At 35.2% G+C, this 15250-nt stretch overlaps 1 protein-coding gene across 7 annotated transcripts in view; it reads right to left on the minus strand.

The window, feature by feature from the left end:
* Nucleotides 1–2887: 2887 nt before the first annotated feature.
* GPHN (gephyrin) overlaps nt 2888–15250 on the minus strand; it is a 784704-nt gene continuing 772341 nt past the window's right edge. For 5 of the 7 annotated variants that reach the window (XM_037832496.1, XM_037832500.1, XM_037832498.1 and 2 more), the window contains 4 exons: nt 13876–13940; nt 9468–9571; nt 5015–5111; nt 3752–3885 (listed from right to left, as the gene is read on the minus strand). In XM_037832496.1, coding sequence (XP_037688424.1) covers nt 3752–3885; nt 5015–5111; nt 9468–9571; nt 13876–13940 — 400 coding nt within the window. Of the gene's footprint in view, nt 3886–5014; nt 5112–9467; nt 9572–13875; nt 13941–15250 lie in introns of all 7 variants that reach the window. The other 2 variants (XM_037832495.1, XM_037832502.1) reach the window with 1 other exon arrangement.

The raw sequence follows: 15250 nt of genomic DNA on the forward strand, positions 1-15250 counted from the left end.
TCCTAGACAATCTTTTCCATCTACCCTTACATTTCAAATACCACCTTTATATGAATTATCCCCAAGGTTGTATCCAGTCAACAGCTCTTCTGTGAATTCCTAACCTGTACTTTAAATGCCAACAGGATATGTCTATCTTAGTACTCCTCTGACATCTTAAACACAAGTCCAAGCTCATTAGTTCCTCCACAAAATCCATTTCTTTCTTTTTTTTTTGTGTGTGTTGTTTAACATTTCCTCAGTCAGCCAAGACTGCAGACTTTGAATCATCTTTAACACCCCTAAGTTCCCTTCCAAAGCGTGAAATCAGTCATAAAATTCTTTCCATTTATCTGTCTTGCTGTTTCCATCACCATCACCTCTACCACCATGATTACGACTGTCATCACCCCTCACCTGCACAACCATGACCACTTCTTGACTGGTATCTTCCAGTTTCTCCCTAATTCAAACTATCCTACTCAGTGCTGCCAGGGCATTTTCCCTAAGCTCTGTTTATGACACATTCCTAATCAAGTATCTCTAACAGTTTTATTGTCTCTAGAATAAATCCAAATTCCTTAGCCTGGCATTCAACAACTTCACAGTTTGGGCCTCAAACATGTACTTTCAGCCTTACAAATATATCAGTTTTCTGTTTCTATAGCACAGTGTTTAAGAGTATGGACTTTGGAGTTGCATTGATACGTTTGAATCCTGGCTCCTTCTCTATCTTCACTAAGGACAAGTTTCTTAGTCTCTCTGTGCCTCAGCTTCCTTATCTTTAATACAGGAATAATAATCATCATAGGGTTACGTGAAATTAAACATACATGGATCCCTATCTGAGACTCTATAAAAGTTTCACTCATTAAGTTTATTATCAGAAACTTAATTCCTCCAGAGTGCTCCTATGCCAGCTAAGTGCCAAAACCCAGAGGCAATAGCCTCTTCAAGAACATCAACCAGATGTGTCCCCTTTACCCATAATGTCGACAGTCCTTTTCAACATGAACAAGTTAGGGTGGTCACTGCCTAGACATACGTGAAGATTGGGAAAATGATTAAACTAGAAGAAGGGGTAGCAACAGACAACATGGAATTTAACAAAGGATTATGAATACTGAATCTCTATATTATTTTCTTTTTCTTGGGGTTGCTGGGGTATTGGGATAGCTGGGAGGAAAGGGCAGGGGTGGAAGAACTGTGGCCATTCTTTGGGATTTGCCCTGTAGCTGCTTGTTAAATTGTATTTAAAAGTCATCACTTTTTTTGTATATATCTTGTATTTCACAATAAGGAAATGGCTGAAACTATGGTACTGTAACTCATAACATTTTTGGAAATTTCCTATATAAATACTTGTGGAATCGTGTTTTGAAAGTTATTACCTTTTTGCATTTGTATTTCACAACAGGGAAATGGCTGTAACTGTGAAACTGTGATGTATAACATTCTTGGAGATTTGCTCTCTAACTGCCTGTTGGATTGCACTTGGAAGGTTATCACTTCTATGTACGTATGTTGTATTCCACAATAAAGATATGATTGGTTAAAAAAATGTGCTTAGAACAGTATCTTGGCTATAGTATACACTACATAATGTGTTTTATTAAACAAATATTTACCGATGCCTACCATGTGCCAGGTACTCTTATAAGGACTTGGGGATATCATCAGTGAACAAAGCAAACAAAAATTCCTACCTTCATGGAGCTTACATTCTATAATAAAAATAATTGTTATTGGTTGTAACCAATTCTCTGTTTCTGAAATGCTCTTATTCCTGCACCATCATCTTCAAAATTCTACCCTTCCTTCAAGACTGATTAAAATGCCATCTTCCCCCTTGAAATCTTACCCTGTAGGAAGATATCTTTTGAACTCCTCCAGTCCTGTATCTCTGTATTATGGATTTATCACATTCTACACAGTATCGTGTATTATCAAATATATCAAATATTATGGTTACTTGCACACGTTTTTATCTCTTTTAATGGAGTGTAATATCTTACTGTGCCCTATTCTTCTTTGAAAATAGTAGCATGATGACGTATCTTGTGCCCAAGCATAAAATAGATGCTCAATAAATATTTCTTGGATGGATGTAGGAAAAGAACACTTTGCATGCTCTTTCATTCTACCTCAATTAACTAACCTTATCTTCTTCAAGTATAAATGTAAAAGAAAATTTAAAACAGAATTTTTTATTTTCAACTCCGGAAATATCAAATATCATTATCAAATATTAGTTATTTGCCACTTGGCTTCATTATCACCATAATTTGGCAACTCATTTATTAGTAGGCCAATTTTGGTACTTTGCTTTACTAAGTATACTCTATGGCATATTTAACGTCCCCCTGTTGCCACCATTTGAAAAGGGACTCCAAGTTTTTATTAAAGGAACCATTGTGGATAGAATATATTTCATGTGCTGTATTTTCTAAGGCAGCACTGGCTTTTCCCATTTCTCACTTCCTTTCTAATTTCCAGGTACTCATTTGCAATTTTTCTGGATAATTATTATTTTTTTCTCCATTACAAAGAATTGTAGAATTTTGAAACCTGCTTTTACGGCATTTAAAATGAGAATTTAGGTTTTTTTGTTTGTTTTTAAATCAAGTATCTTACCTCTAAATTTGCAAAGTATTCTTCAGCTATGACCAGAAAAGACCAGATCAAATGTAGGTTCTCTCCTACTTTCTAATCTGTATTTTCTGGATCACAAGGCTATTTTCTCTAAACATGAGAGTAAAATACAGAGTTATATTGTACAACATTTAAAATATTCTTTATACCACTTAACTTTGCTAGATCATCTTAACTATTTTCTTTTATCAAGGCAGAACTCTATCAGAATGGCATGACAATCTTCCCTTTTTAATAATAAGGCCAACACAATAAATTTTTAAATAATGACCAAGATTTTTTTATTCATTAAGTTTCAGTATCATTACAGAAAATGTTATGGTACAGAGTTGTTTAACATTATTTTTTCTTTGCTCTTAATTTCCACATGAATGCTGGTAACACTAATATCTGTACAAGATCAGTCTCTGATTTTATTTTTTGTTCTGTACAATTTTAAATGTATTGGTTAAAAAGGCTGTCAGCACTTAAGGAAGCATTTTTTTCCCCAGTTTGTTTGTTCAAATAAAAGGTATCCAGTTACTGCCCAAGACTACTGTGTCATGAGGCTCCTGGGGTGAGAAACCTCCCCGGGTGCTCTGCAGGGGTGGTTCTCCTTGAGGCAAGGCAGGGCCTCCACCCAGTCACTCTTGTTTTGGCACTGTGCACATACACACGAGATACATGATAAAGAACAAGCAAAAGCTCTCTGGAAAGCGGTTATGAAGCATACTAAGAAGGGAAACCCAAGTGTTGCCTACATTAGTATAAATAAGCAGACAGCCTTGATTTAAGAGCTTATGTAGTTGTATTTTAAAATGAGAAAAACACAAGTTCTGCAGGCACCTACTGCTGTCTATTAAAAGCTATCGCTATCAGACCTAGCACTGAACACACAAAGCAATTTGCAAGAAAGGAAAAATTTGCTTTTTGATATAATCAGAATATAGCTGTCTGTTAAGATTTATTTTTAGGTGATTTTTCTTTAAAAGATATTTAAATTCATTTGAAATACAGTTCAAGATGTTGACTATACAGAGCAACTTTTATCCAAATCAGAAAAACTAGCTGTGCCATTGCATATTACAGGATAGTCAATGATATGTGGACATGCATCAAAGCTTTCTCCCGCTGGTAACCATCATAGCCGCCCAATGACCATGACATCCACCACCTCGCCCTTGTGGAGCTCCACATACTGCTCTGTCTTTGGAGGTAGCATCAACAATCCATTGGCACTGCGCATGCTCATCAGACGGCTGCTCATCTGATTACCTATAAAGAAATACTTTCATTACAGCAGCCTGAGAGCCATAGAGCATACTTTTGGATCCCTTGTAGTCTTTCTCAACATGAAATCTGACTAATATAAATGTAGGCTGTCAAGAGGGAGAGAGATGATCAGACTTCCCAGTACCTTTTACAAGTGGCCATGCTATTGCATCCTACTACCTTCTCACTAAAACTCTTAAAGTAAACATTAGAAATTCTTGCTTGAAAGTAGAAAACCAGAATTCTATTGCATTATGCAAAATGCTACAGAATTTTCTCAATTCAGGCTAAAATGATATGTGTGTCAGAAAAGATAGGTTTTTAAAACATATTAAAATAATAATGATAATAATAGCAGCTATCATTTATTTAGTATTTACTAAATGCCAGACATGGTTAGGCTCTTTAATTAATTACCTTTATTTGATTCTCACAAGATTCAAAAGACGTTAGGTAACTTACCTAGAGTCCTACTAACTAGTTGGTGGCTGACTTCAATGCAGGTCACTCTGATGGCAAAGCCATGTACTTAGTCGGTATGTTAGCTTATGTTTGCACTTGACAGAATCTTTGCTTAAAGGGTGATACAATTTTTCTGGGGTCACATGAAAAGGTAGGCAATATATGACTAGAGATTGGGAATTAAAGTCCAAAGTCCAAAGGAGGTAACCCTGGAACTATGAATTATCGATACTGGTATCTCTGCTCTTAAAATTTACCAATATCTAGGCTGTAACAGAGGCTACAAAAAATGACATTCTATTCATAATTAGGCTTTAAGCACTCATTTCAGGGTATGTGCTGGCATAGCCACAGTCCCCTCCTTTTCCTACAACCAAAGTTATGCTTAGAATTCATGGTTTGAACAAGCAGATTAAAATGCTCTTCTATAATTCTAGACTTGTAATTTCAAATGTCTATCTAGAAAATACGGCTCAATGAAACAACTAAAAGTTTATTTAATGTTTTTACCCTTGTCCTTCCATGCTGTATAATGCATCTAACCTTTCAAGAGGAATATGTACAATAATTACAAAATTAGGTATACCTAAGGATGGAGGTTATATATAACCTTGAGTTTTAACAGGATGGATGCATACTGATGGGATACCTGCAGGTGTGAATGACTAACCTGTACTCTGTGCCCAAGGCAGTGGTTCTTGGTGATGCCAAGTCAGTATACACCGGTGGTATTCTGGGCGAGGATCCAGTTTTACATCACATGACAACTATAGAATAGAGGAAAAGAAAACAAACTTTTTCACCTGATCATATCTCAAAACTATAGGATAGTGGAGATTATGTGAAGAATATAGTGGACACGGGAAATATCCTTGGCATTCCATGTTAAATATCCTTAGCATATCCTATGTTTCCACCACTGCTACCTTATGTCCTTAATATGGGAGGTCCAAGGGTTAGGCTGTTCTGTGGGAAGAGAAAAGAAGGCTAAGAAGCTGGTGTTCATAATGAGAAAAGGGCTGATGAAAAAGTTAAGGTCTATTTTTGAAGTCTATTTTTATGGGTTGAAAGGACATACCTCTGCATTATGAACTGAGAAATCAAAGTAGGTATCTTAACATTGAAAATAAAGGAAACAGACCTAAACAACCAAATAATATCCATCTGTCTGTCCATCTGTCAGTCCTTCTGTCCATCCGTCAATCCATCTATCCATCTATCCAGCCATCCACCCACCCACCCACCCGTATATACACCATCTAGTAAATATTTACTGAGGACCTAACATGTGCTAGCCACTTATTCAGCTATCCATTCAAACACCTTTCTTTAACATAAAAGGAACAGATAGTTTCTTTTTCTCCTGAATATTCCCCTAATGTCCCAATATGATACACAATCTCATTAAATAAAAGTAGTCTCTACTAATACCATTTGATCAGCCACACCACTGGTATTAAAAGAGTTCCTCTGGATGACTCTCTTCTATGTTATGACTAAAGGATAAAATCCTTTTTTAACATAGTAACTTTAGTTCATACATGTGATATCACAGAATGACCAATCAACCTTGGAGCCATTTTTTTAATGTGTCATTAAATTCTGAAAAATTAAAATGATAATCTATTGGAGGCAGGTACCTAAGAAGTGTTCCTTGAACAAGTTTACACAGTAAATAGTTATGGATTATAGTCTATCAAAGATTAGTTCATTGTTAGTGAAAATAAGACTTGTTCTGGTAGATGAGAATTAACATTTTCCATCAGCACAATAATCATTTAAGTTATTCTACCTTAATATGGTTTAGAAAATCTTTTATTTAAAAAATATACTGCTTGGGTTAAATAATGATACAATTAAAACTCAAATTTGACTCAAGTGAGTCTATTTCCAATCTATTCCAGCTACCATGTTTTTAAACATCCTAAATATTCATTCTAACAATTTATGCTTTTCCTCTGGAATCCAGAATAAAACTCAATTGTAGGGTGGTGGTTTTTTCTTGATTAAATCATATCCAACTCTTATACTTTATATTTAGATATTTATACCCTGTTTTATATCTACTGATGGGTCACTTTCATCATTGCTAAATTGTTTTGTGCTTCTCTGAGAACAAAATCTTTCTCTCTCTCTCTGTCTTTTTTAATGTGTGAGTGTGAGTGTGTTTATGTGTGTTCTCCAGCACTAAATTACAAGAGTTATTCATATGGCTGTGTTTGAGAGTGATGAAGCAATGTTTCCCCCCAGCAATATCAGTCACCTAGTTTCCACTCCCAGTTTTATTGCTAACTGTTGTATTGTATTAATAAGTTATTTTGCTTTCCTATACCTGATTGTTCATCTTCAAAGTGGGGGTTATAATGTCTTCAAGCTTTATAATTCTAAAAATTTTAAATTATTATTTTTAAGCTAACTTAAAAACAAAAAAAATTTTGTTTTAAAGGAAGATATTTTGTAAAGTTAAGAAACAAGAATTAATTACAAATATTATGTTGTATATCTGTTACCACAATAAAAAAAGAGAATCATATGCATCAAATCGAAGTGAATGAAATTTCTTCATAGCTTCTTTACAAACAGGTGTTCCTTTTGCAGCAAGAGGTGAAATTATTAGATTTTTATGCTACTTTACTGAAATGCAGAATACTTTATTAACCAATATATTTATTTATACTGACATTACAGTTCTGGTATATTACATCATTTAGTTTAAGGAAGTACTTTATTACTATGATCTTCAATACTTAAAAGAATGATGCACCATGGATAAACATAAACACACTTTTTTTGGTGAAAATGTGTTGCAGATGGTTGATATTTCACTTCTGATGACTTTTTCTACTCGTTCAAAACTGGGCAGTCACTGGGGGTTCTGATTGTTTCTTCTGTTTCCTCTGAATATCTGCCTGGAACATGGTAGTCATTCAAGAGATAAAATTGTATTATTTGGTATAGTAATAAATGGTATGGCCTGCATGTAAATGTCTTTAAGGGAGAGAATTAGGGAAAAAAAAATAGGAGAACATTCTGTCCTTCCTTTTTTGTCTTGCCCATTTTGCAGAGAAATCACCTCAAGGAATTCTCAGTGAAATAAGCCAAATAATTAATTGCAAATACAGTGTAATAATGTTACTACAGAGCTATCTGAATGGTATTGGAGGGCATAAAGAAGGGAGCAATCAACTCTAAGGGAACTTGAGAAAGGCTTTATAGGGTATGTGATGCCTGTGTCTTATAGGATGAGTAAGGAATTTTCCAGGCAGAGAAAGGAGATGGTGGTGGTGAGTGGAAAAATCACAGGCAGAGGCAGGGATCTCATGTCCATTATGGAAGCAGCAAATAGGTGGTATGGTCATAGTACAGGATGGGAAGCAGATGAAGCTTTGGGATGCAGGGCTCCTATGCCCTCTTGAGGTGTCTGGATTTAACCCTACAGTAATGGGAAGCACTAAAGGATTTTAATGGGAGATACTGACATGATTGGAATTAGAAAAGGGATTAAAGAAGAGGCAAGATCGGATGAATAGAAATCATTAAATATGCCAAAGTAAATTGCTGGAGCCATCATTCAGACCTTCATCCTGTATTGTCATAAAATAGAGACAATAAGCTTTACCATATGTTTCAAGAAAGTGATTAGGGTTATGCTCGGAAGTTGCAGTTGGTGTCAGTGAAGGTGTGGGGATGATTTGGGAAGTTAAAAAGAAAGAAAAAAGAGGCAAACAGCCAAGAATATTTATAACCCACATTCTGGCAGCCCCAGTAACACTGCTATGTGGGAAAAAGGAGTTTGATTTTTGGACCAGTTCTCAATTCCCTGAGCTGACAGGAAATGGGCAGTATCATGAACAATGTCCTGAGCATCAGTTTGATTACAGAGCATTGTTGTCAGAACAGATGTCTGTCACCATGACCATTTTAAAGAAGAGATGGTAGATGTTAAAATGAGAAATAAATGAAAGGACTTTTAAGAGCTTTGCAATGTCAAAGAAAAGCCAAGACTTCTTTCTCTCTCTTATAACAATGTAGATTTTTCTTATTTCCTAAATTTAGCAAATTCAAAAACAGTAAATTCAGTACTACTTGTTTGAATGTCTAAATCTAAGCTTTCTAGCTCTGTTCTTCCAACTTGATCATAATACTTTTTGTTCATTGATACCTTAATTTTTCTTTTCTCATTTAATTTCAAATAAGACCACCACTGTGAATATTGAAAAAAAAATACTTTGTTTTCAGAAATATCTAGTTGAACTTGTATTAAAATTTTAAGGAAAGGAGATCTCTTCACATACTAGTCCACAGTCTCAATATTTAGAAGGTCAACAGTAAGATTAGCTTTAGCCTAGATTTTTAAAAATGTTTTTATCCTGTGGATTCTTAGAGTAATATTTTATTAATATTTCCTCTTTCCTGTCAATTAATCAGCATTTTTTCATATTGGAATTTATTTCAGAGTTTTTGAAAAGTAATGGTTTGGTATTAAAGTTTATATTGCCCAGAAAGTTGTTCATTAGTAAAGCAGAGTGTGTAACATAATTAGCTGAATAGTTGTAAATCAAATTGAAGTTCATGCTGGTGGAGGAGACAATAATTTCCCAATGACCTTTATGGAAGGTTTAACTCCTCAGCCTTATTTCCAAATGCTGTGGCCATCCTTTCCTCTTTAATCACCAGGGTCTCTTTTTAACCTCCTGATTGTCTCTTTCTGCATTATTCAAAATTTATCAATGAGGTCACAGAAAAAGTGAGCAGGTTAATTGCTGGCCTTTGTCAGTTTACAAGGGAAAAGAGAATTCTATACAGGTCTAGTATGTAGGGTGGTGCCAGCTACATTCTACTGACCATTTATTTTGCCCTTAAGTTTCCACTCAAATTTTTAAGCCTTTCTCTCTGGATTCCCATATGGACTTCTGACTAGAGAAAACGATTCATTTTAGAAGAAGCAGGGGAATAAAAGAGGCTTTTCCCCCTCCATTTTCTATCATGAAGGGTAGAATATAACTGCATTTTTCCTCAAAACTAATATAAAATTCTAGATGTTTGTTTTGGGCAGTTAGGAAATCATATCCTTAATTGTTATCAGTCTGTGGTTTTGGTTTCTTGACATTAGAAAACATTACCCTGGCTTTGATGATGGTTGGCCGGGGATCCAAGATGCCTTGCATCTTTCTCAGTGCAGGCACAACAAAGAGATTGCAGGTGACCACGGCTGACACAGGATTCCCTGAAAGTCAACCAGACAGTTATTAACCACACACACATTAAACACTTGACAAAGAATTATGTCTATCTATAGCTTCAGGTATCAGAGAGTGATAGAAGTGACTATCTACTAGTCTTCCTCTTTTGAAGGCCCTTGAATGCTGAAGAAGGCCAGAATATAGCTACCGTCAATCAAATGCACAGAGGGTCATGTAAACATTTGGGTACACCAGTGAAATGCAGAGAATTCTTATGCCCCAACACTTTAACACTATTACAATGGAAATAAAAATTTATTTCTACTCCCCTGAGAGCCATACATTGAAAGCCATTAATAATCTTGATAAATTTTAAAGCAGTTTAAAGTTTTGTGCATCTACTTGCTACTTTAAAATGTTTAAAAGTTTAATATAGTAACACATACTCAATACCAAAAATCATAAAATACAGATAAGCACAAAGAAATTTATCCACAATCCCTTGTACCAAGAAATTTCCTTAAAATTTTAAAATAAAACCAAATTATTTAAGAGGTGAAGAACTCGGAGATGAATACCAAGGTCTTTTAAAGTTACATAAGGAATTTGAGGAATCCAAATGTACGCCTCCAAAAAGAAATCTGGTGTGTCACGTACTTCAAAGAGAGGAAGAGTAGGCTGTGAACAAAAGCCTGGGCTGGGAATAACAGATTTGGTTTCTTGATTGGCATTGTTAGCTAACCAAGCTGGGTGATAATGCGGCACGTTGCAAACTTTTCTGAGTCTAACTTCATTCCTCCACAAAATAAAAGGTTTGAACTGCATGATTCTCAAGGTCCCTTCCAGATCTTAAAACTCTAATTTTATACAGTTGTATGGGAAGTGGGTATTGGGCTGTTACATTTTTAGGTCACTTGGCCTGGCTAGTGATGCTAATTGCAACATCAAAGTAAAAGGCAATGGTCAGTTTAGCCTATTGTTAGCCATAACCATACTTTCAATTCTTTTCTACCCACAAAAATAGACAAGTACCTTTTTTTTTTCTTTGTTTTGCAAAAAGTGATAAGTGATACTAATTGTTTCAATGAAAAAAACGAACTGTCCAATAGAACAGCAGACTCTTAGTGGTAATCAATTGCTTTTCCTTTGCCTCAAAATACAAGTAGATGGAAAATTTTCTGGAAAAGCCAAAAGCAAACAAACAAAAGTCACTGATTCACTATTCAACAGTGATTATAGAATTCCTGTAAAACACTAATGCTTTATAAAGTTATTCTATAAAATAATGAGTTGCTCTGCAACCAAAAGGTTGCAAATAGTGGTTATTTCTGGGTAGGAAGGGATAATGGATATTGTTTCTTTTTGCTTATCTGTATTTTATAAACTTTTTTTTTTTGTGCTGAGCATGTATTGCCATGGTAATTTAAAAAAGTTAAAAAAAAATAGCAAGTATATTGTGCAGTTTTGAAATTGATACAGACCCCAGAAGAGGCATGATCTTTTTTTAATTCAGTTTTACTGAGGTATATTCACATACCATACAATCATCCAAGTGTACAATCAATTGTTCACTAGTACCATCACAGTTGTGCATTCATCACCGCAATCTATTTTTTTGAACATTTTCCTTGTACCAAAAAAAGTGAAAATAAGAATAAAAAATAAAGGTAAAAAATAACACCCCAATCATCCCCCCCCAACCCTATTTTTCATTTAGTTTTTTGTCCCCATTTTTCTACTCATGCATTCATATACTGGATGAAGGGAATGTGATCCACAAGGCTTTCACAATCACACTGTCAACCCTTGTAAGCTACATTGCTATACAATTGTCTTCAAGAGTCAAGAGCCATGATCTTTTTTTTTTTTTTTTTTTTAATTTGTTTGATTTTTTTTTAATCATCATTTTATTGAGATATATTCACATACCACGCAGTCATACAAAACAAATTGTACTTTCGATTGTTTACAGTACCATTACATAGTTGTACATTCATCACCTAAATCAATCCCTGACACCTTCATTAGCGCACACACAAAAATAACAAGAATAATAATTAGAGTGAAAAAGAGCAATTGAAGTAAAAAAGAACACTAGGTACCTTTGTCTGTTTGTTTGCTTCCCCTACTTTTCTACACATCCATCCATAAACTAGACAAAGTGGAGTTTGGTCCTTATGAAGAGCCATGATCTTTTAACCCAATCTTGTTGTGTGGAAGATTTTGATTGAGTATTTCCATGGAGATGTGACTCACCCAACTGTGGGTGAGACTTTTGATTAAATTATTTCCATGGAAGTGTGGACCCTGCCCACTCATGGTGGGTCTTGATTAGTTTAGTAGTTAAGATTGCTCAAGAGCCGAAACAGATGCTGATGCTTGGAAACATTTGGAGTTGCAGACAGAAGGATGTTTGGAGATGCTAAGCTAAGAGATGAAGAGTTTGCCCCAGAGAGGCTAAGAGAGGACCCCTAGATGCTTAGAGAGAAACGCTCTGGGAGAAAGAAGCAAGGACACACAGAAACGCCCTGAGAGAGGAACGAAGACAGAAGCCCAGAGACATTTTGGAGAAAGCCATTTTAAACACAACCCGGGAGCAAAGGACCAGCAGACGACAGCCACGTGCCTTCCCAGCTGACAGAGTGATCTGGACGCCATCAGCTTTTCTTCAGTGAAAGTATCCTCTTGTTGATGCCTTAGTTTGGAAACTTCTGTGGCCCACAGAACTGTAAATTTGTAACCTAATAAATCCCCTTCATAATAGTCAATCCATTTCCGGTATTTTGCATAATAGCAGCTTCAGCAAACCAGAACATATATATACATACAAATGGCTAAAAAATTACCAAGATTAGAAGTGGCTTTCAATGCATGGCCCTTAGGAAATCAGGAAAAAAGTTTGAATTTGAAAATCCTTGTAAACTGAACCACTTTGGTTTTTCTACAACCTGAACATGTGAGTTGTTGCTGCCCTCTTTTGGTTTATTTGGGGTGAGCAGTGACTATTTTAAATTATAGTAGCAATTTGAAAATAGGTTATTTAATTGTAATTTCTTTGGCAAATCCGCAACACTTCATCAGTAGTGGCAAAAAAGGTTCCCACCATAAAATTCTGTTATACTATCAACTGATGGCCTGTAGGACCAAGTCATATCTTCTGCAGACAAAATAAACAGCCTCTTCTAAGCCAAACAAAGCTAGGAAGAGGAGCACATTTCTTTATGTAAGTTTTCAGGATATCCAAGAAAGGATTAAAGACTCCAGGGAACTCTATACTAAAGATACATTTTGAAGACTACTTTGCCTTACATATCCTATCTCTTGCCATTTTTTCCATGATAGAAATTCAATTTCTTTTCTGCTTATAGTTAGGAGTTTCAAAAATGTTTTCAAAATACTAAATTCTTCTGACTTTTCCCCTTTCTTTATATCTCTATTTTGAGATTTAATATAAAAAGCAAATAAATACTGCAAAGTCAACAGATACATGAAACTAAAAGGAATAAATAAATTATTTTCTGAAGGAATCTGTGCCAAAAATAGGGAATGGGAAACTGCTACAGACCAGGGGGTAATTTAAAAAGGTTAAAAAAGTAGCTAAGTAAATCCACAAAACATTTATCAAGATTAGTAATGGCTTTAAATGCATGGCCTTCAGGAAAGCATAATAAAATTGTGAATTTGAAAATCCTTGCAAACTGAACCACTTTGCTTTTTTCTATAATCTGAACATCTGAGTTGCTCCTCACATGGAAACGGGGGCAGTTGTGAGGGTAGGGGGAGTAAGATGGGGTGATGGTGATATCAGACTGATGCTCAAATGGATTTGGCTGAGAGCATCAGTACTACTAGCCCCTCCCCTCTCCCCTCTCCCACCTCCCCACACCAAATCTGGCAAGGACCAAGGCCAGCTTTGTATTTTGCGCTCTAATATTCGCATGGGTTATTCAAGGCACTTGGAACTCTTAAGTTCTGGGAGGTGACTGGACTGTTAACTTTGAGCAATTTTCTGTAAGGAAAAAGGCAGATGTCCTTGAAAGATCTAGTGATAGCTAATATTTGATTATCATCATAGGGTTCAGAAAGCACTTTGAAAGATACATTTAATTTGACATACACCACAACCCTATGAAGGAGATATAAATGATCTCCATTTCATAGATGAAGAAACAGGCTCAGAGAGGTTAAGTGTCCAATGTCATTCAATTAAAAGGTGGGAATGCTGGGATTTATCATCTTTCAGATTTCAAATCAAGTGCTCTGATAAGAGACTGGTCATTTGGGAAGTCCAAAAAGATTTGGTCATTTTCCCAGAAAAAGCAAAAGAAATTATTTCAATTATTCTTACCTGGTAGTGCAAAGATTATTTTTCTTACACCATCAATATCCAAAGTTGCAAATGTCGTTGGCAGTCTAGAGATAAAAAGAGGCTATTATAAATGATTGCTAAGTAATATGACAAGTAAATTAAGTACCCCAGTTTTCTTGCTTTGTGACTATCCATTCAGATTATTTATCACATAAAATCATATAAAATGATTTTATGATTTTATGTACTACAAAAAAAAAAACACATCACACTTTTCTGTTGACTCTCCTTTAAACCTTGTTACCCTGAAGTGTTTCAAGAGCATTTATATTGTTTTTAGCATCTTCTGTTTTCAAATAACCACACTTCCTAGTTTTCTGTAGCTTTAAAAATTTTTCTTTCTGGCAGTGCCATAGAAATGGCCACTACAAATTGTGGCATTTTCCCACCCCTCTCATTAACAATGTCTATACTATTTTTGCTGGAGATTTACAACAATCATCCTTATTTTACGAAGACTGCTTATTATATGATACATATCTATCAGATAACTGCCTATTGTTCGTGATGAATATGTTTCAACATTTAAAAACTATTCTCAAGAGTTAATACTATAAAACTCTTACAAGAAAATATATGAAATGTCTTCAGGACCTTTTGGTAGGCAATGGATTTTTAGATTATACACCAAAAGCACAAGCAGAAAAAGAAAAAAATAGATAAAATGGACTTTATCAAAATTAAAAACTTTTGTGTCTCAAAGGATATTACAAAGAAAGTGAAAAGGCCACCTACAGAATGGGAGAAAATACTTAGAAACCATATATCTGACAAGGATTTAATATATAGGCTATAGAAAAAACTATAACTCAAAAACAAAAAGACAACCCAAATAAAAAATTGGCAAAGGACTTGAATAGATATTTTTCCAAAGAAGATATATAAATGGCCAATACGCATATGAAAAGATGCTAAACCTCATTAGCCATTAGAGGAGGGCAAATTAAAACTACAGTGAGATACCACTTCATACCCACTAGGATGGCTAATAAGTTGGTGAGATGAGGAGAAATAGGAACCTTAATACTTGTTGGCAGGAATGCAAATGGTGCAGCCGCTGTAGAAAAATAGTTTTGCAGTTTCTCAGAAAGTTAAGTGTAGAATTACCATATAACCCAGCAATTGCTCTCTTAGATATATACCCGAAAGAACTGAAAGCAGGGACTTGGACAGATACTTGTACGCCAATGTTCATTGCAATAGCCAAAAGATAGGAGCAATCCAAGTGTCCATCAACAGACAAATGGATAAATAAAATGTGGTATATCCATACAACAGAATATTATTTACCCATGAGAAGTGGTGAAGTGCTGATACATGCTACAACATGGATAGACCCTATAGACATACAAAC

The sequence above is a fragment of the Choloepus didactylus genome, chromosome 4 (assembly GCF_015220235.1).
Source record: "Choloepus didactylus isolate mChoDid1 chromosome 4, mChoDid1.pri, whole genome shotgun sequence".
Classification (NCBI taxonomy): domain Eukaryota; kingdom Metazoa; phylum Chordata; class Mammalia; order Pilosa; family Megalonychidae; genus Choloepus; species Choloepus didactylus.